This window comes from Panicum virgatum, chromosome 6K, assembly GCF_016808335.1.
Source record: "Panicum virgatum strain AP13 chromosome 6K, P.virgatum_v5, whole genome shotgun sequence".
Taxonomy (NCBI): domain Eukaryota; kingdom Viridiplantae; phylum Streptophyta; class Magnoliopsida; order Poales; family Poaceae; genus Panicum; species Panicum virgatum.
Genome location: NC_053141.1, coordinates 1,949,322 through 1,953,617, shown reverse-complemented (window position 1 = coordinate 1,953,617; position 4,296 = coordinate 1,949,322). Strand labels below are relative to the sequence as shown.

The 4,296-nt window shown below is 45.9% G+C and overlaps 1 protein-coding gene across 1 annotated transcript; it reads left to right on the top strand.

Moving 5' to 3' along the window:
* The first annotated feature begins 3,674 nt into the window (after positions 1 to 3,674).
* Positions 3,675 to 4,296, top strand: LOC120639301. Its single transcript, XM_039915271.1, has 2 exons — positions 3,675 to 3,998; positions 4,073 to 4,296. The coding sequence occupies exons 1-2, from the start codon at positions 3,683 to 3,685 to the stop codon at positions 4,294 to 4,296; spliced, it is 540 nt and encodes a 179-aa protein (XP_039771205.1). The 5' UTR covers positions 3,675 to 3,682.

Here is a 4,296-nt window from a genome sequence, read left to right as displayed (position 1 = left end):
TGAAGTTTGTATCGTGTTTATTAGCACTTCGGAAATGATGTAAAGATGGCATTTATACCTGTGATTCCTTTTAGTAACGAATTCCACACTTTTCTCAATAGAACATACTACTATGATCATTTTTCAATTTCATTTTTCTTGGAAAAACAACACTTGATCATTTTAATATTATGGTTCCTAAGCAATCTCGCACCACGGAATCCCTATATATACAATGTTGGCTAATCGATCAATAACCGGGCGGACATGGACATTATTCAGGTATCATCAGTATGTATATATTTGCAGCTGTCCCCTGCTCATTGGCACTATTTTTATATATGGCCCCCCAAGTATTATTGCAGGGAACCAAACGGGCCGACGTACAAGCTTGGGGCCTTTGTGTACTTGGGCGGCCCTGATCACGCTGAGTTATTTTTCTTTGTTTGCGTGTAAAAAGTTCCTGTTGAGAGGGCTTAGCACTCGTGACGACGAGCATTCTTTTCCAACACAATACACACGATCACAAATATGCAAGCACATTCATTCCTATGAATAGTACGTATGCAACTCTGTCTCTATGAACACCCTCTTCCAAAAGACTGAGCTTCAAGATTGATCAAGTCATCTTATGAGTTCTCGTTGTCAATGGTCACGTGACAACGAGCAGCTAGTTGCTTGGAAAAGCAGAACCGTTCTTTTGGGTGGGTGGTTTGGTGATGCCACACGGCAGCTAACAGCAACTCCAGTAGGGAGAGCAAATGGACTGTCATATAAAGATTTAGTCAGTGGACATTAAAAATCAATTTCCAGCAAGAGGAGCAAATGAGCTGCCATTTTGGTAGGTCTTCCAAATTTCTCCTCCCACCCCCTAATTTGGTGGGCCCTTATTTGGGCTGCCAACTGTTGGAAGCCCAATTTACTCAGTCTGCTGGAGTGGAGGTCCATATTTGAGTGAGTAAAATTTAGAAGTGAACTTCTAAATGAACATTTGCTCACTCAAATTTAGCAGTCCTACTAGAGTTGCTCTAATGAAGTCGCATGGCAGGGAAAAGCTGTGACGATATATAGCAAGCAAATGTAACTAATGGACTCGTGTGCCATCGTGAGGAACTTATACAAAGTGGAAACACATGCTGGGCCTCGACGATCTCGATCTTGTCCTACAACTACAAGAGCATCTACGCGGCTCAACTGAAAGGGAATATCGTACTACTACTACTACTCTAACCACCTCTGCATGAGTGCATGTCTGTACAGAGAAAAAAAATTATACATATATATAATGGTAAGCGATGCGAGGACCAGGCGGGCAGGGAGAGGGAGCACAGTGGTGTGGTGGTGGTGCTTGGCGCGCGGCGAGGACGAGGCAGGGGGGCACTGCGGCGCAGGGCGTGGCGACGGACGGTCAGCCGGTCACGGAGTGCCCGTGAATCGCTCGAGTCGCAGCGGCAGGCGACGCGGACAGCGATGTGGATCGATGGATGTATAGTGTGCAGTGGCACCGTCACGTCGTGCAACGAACCGGCCTGTGTGCAGCGCAGGGCGCAGTGGCGGTCGGTGCCGAGGTTCGCCAAATCGTCGGTAACCGGTCCGGTTTGACTGGTTACTGGTCAAATTGGTCTGGACCGGTTCCGGTATGGTCCGGTATGAAACCGATCTAAATTTAAAATTTAAATTTAAATTCAAAAAAATGAAAAATTCCCAAAAAAAAATTCTAAAAAAACTTCAAGGTACGACGAATCTAATGGTGTCAAATTTTCTCAAAAATTCGTTCATTTAGTATGGTTTGCGGAATTTATAAGTTAAATAAAAAAAGAAAAAGAAAAAAAACCGCGGCCCATTAAGGCCCATCGAGCGGCAGCGTGCATTTAACCTCGTGTCTGAGAAGCAGAACCCTCAGTAGTGCCTCCCTCATCCGTTCCCCCTCACTGGCTCCTGTTCGCCGGCAGAAACCGCCGCCCGCCACCCGTCACCGGCTAGCCGCGCTCGGAGCTCGGCTAACCGGTCTCCCTCACCGGTAAGCCGGACCGGTAGCGGATCTACCGATCCCGTCCGGTTAGCCGACCGGGGAGGCCGGTTTACCGGACTGCAGAGGCGGAAAACCGCCAACTAGCGGCGGTAAGCCGCGGTCAGGTAAGGTTTTTTTCCTAGGATTTAGGTGTATTTAGATGTTTTGTTTTAGGATTTAGGTGTATGACTTAGGTATACTTAGAATTTAGGGAAGATTTATTTGTATTACATGATTTTTGCACTATGTAGTAGGTTTTAGCTAGATTTGATTTAGGTGTATTAGATGATTTTTGACACTATGACTTAGGTAGGAGTAAGAATATTAGATGATGTATTTTTGTTGTGCATGTATGCAGATAGACAATGGCAAGCAGAGATGTTGTATGGGAACACGGTGAAAATCTTTATCCCGGATGGCGATGTAACTATTGTCGTACGCAGAAAGGAGGAGGTGGTGCGACTAGATTGAAACAACATTTGGCTGGGCGCGGGGCAGAGGTGATCCATTGCAGGAATGTGCCACTTGATGTGCGAGACTTCTTTCAGCGTGAGTTGGATAGGGCAAAGAAGGCAACTGCTGACCGAGCCCGAGAGAGGTTGAGACGGGAGAAGGCTACAGCAGAGGGAAACTATCCCGGTGATGAAGAAGATGAGGAGGCTCAGGTGAAGCGTGCCATGGATCTATCGAGAGCGGAAGCAGAGTTCCGACGAGGGTGGAACAGAGAGGAGGTGCATATGAGCGTGGAGAAGGTAGTGGTTCGACGAGGGGGAATGTTATGCAGAGGATGTTTCGAAGGTCCACTTCGCATAGGGAGAGTCCTGTGGTGGAGGACTATAACTTGGCAGCTGGTGGGAGAAGAGGAATGACGCAACCAAGGATTGATACAGGCTCCTGGACGCAGAAGGGTAAGAACGCAAAGGAAGCTGGTGAGGTAAGTTTTCTTTCATTGCAATGATACCTATGAGCTTACATTTTCATATGGTTGCAGGTGAAGGTATCGCATCACCCACTGGACGGGATATTGATGGCAAGTACCTTGATCAGAATGAGAAAGACTTGAAGATGAGGTACGTAAAGTTTCAGAAAGACTGGCCCTTATTTGGCATCACGTTGATGTGTGATTCATGGACTGGTCCGACGAGGATGAGTGTCATCAACTTTTTGATATATTGCAATGGGGTCATGTGGATCCATAAGTCAATTGATGCGACTGGAAGAACTCAAGATGCTGCATATTTGTTCAAGGTAGTCCCTAAACATGTTCCATTCAAATTGTGTATGTTTTGTCATGTTACTAAACAAATCCGTCTTCCATTGCAGGAGATTCGAAAGGTGGTGGAAGAGATTGGGCCGGAGAATGTCGTGCACGTAGTCACCGACAACGGCTCGAACTACAAAAAAGCATGCAAGGAACTACTAAGTGACGTGTATGACCACATAGCTTGGACACCTTGTCTAGCACACACCGTCAATTTGATGTTGAAGGATATAGCTCGAAGGCCTGAACATGGTGTTATCATCAAGCAGTGCAAGCGAATTTCAAATTGGTTACACAATCATGGTCAGTTGAATACAATGATGAGGAACACAATCGGTGGTGAGTTGGTCAAGTGGAATGCCACTCGATTTGGAACCAACTACATGTTCCTAGAGAGCATCTATCGGAAACGTGATCGTTTCATGCAGTGGATGGCATCTACTGAGTTCCAACACAGCAAATGGGCGAATACCGAAGATGGTAGATTTACTCATGCAAGTTTTGCAAGTATGGAGTGGTGGGATGCATTGAAATATATCATCGACACGGTTCAACCGATATACAAGTTCCTCCACTTCGCTGATCAGGACAAGAAGCCGAACATGTGCAAAGTCGTGATGGCCTACCAGACTATGAAACAGGAGCTGCAGTCTTTCTTTGGAACAAATGTTTCCACACTGAAAGAGTATATTGAGGTGGTGGACGAGAGGTTGGGTGACGTGTTCATAGGCACGTATGTGGGTCCAGGTAAGCACACATCAGTCGTCTATTTGTAAACTCTATTGAAATAATGCTTATTTGAAGTGATTTATATTTTGCAGCTGCTGTCCTAAATCCGAGGTATGAATATACGATGGATCCAACTCAACTAATGTTTTGTGGACTTAAGGATACATTTCAGCGCATGACGGATCTCCAGACCGTCGTCCAGGCATTGCAGGAGTTTGACGTGTTTCGGCAGAAAATTGGCGAGTATAGCAGTGATATGGCAATGCAGATGGCGATGGACCCAAAGACATCCCCATGTAAGAGTTATTCCATATGA

Bases quoted from the DNA above. Each gene is read 5' to 3' on its own strand.
- LOC120639301 (XM_039915271.1), top strand. From the start codon at position 3,683: ATGGCATCTACTGAGTTCCAACACAGCAAATGGGCGAATACCGAAGAT. The intron at 3,999-4,072 runs GTAAGCACACAT...TATATTTTGCAG, and splicing joins AGGCACGTATGTGGGTCCAG to CTGCTGTCCTAAATCCGAGG.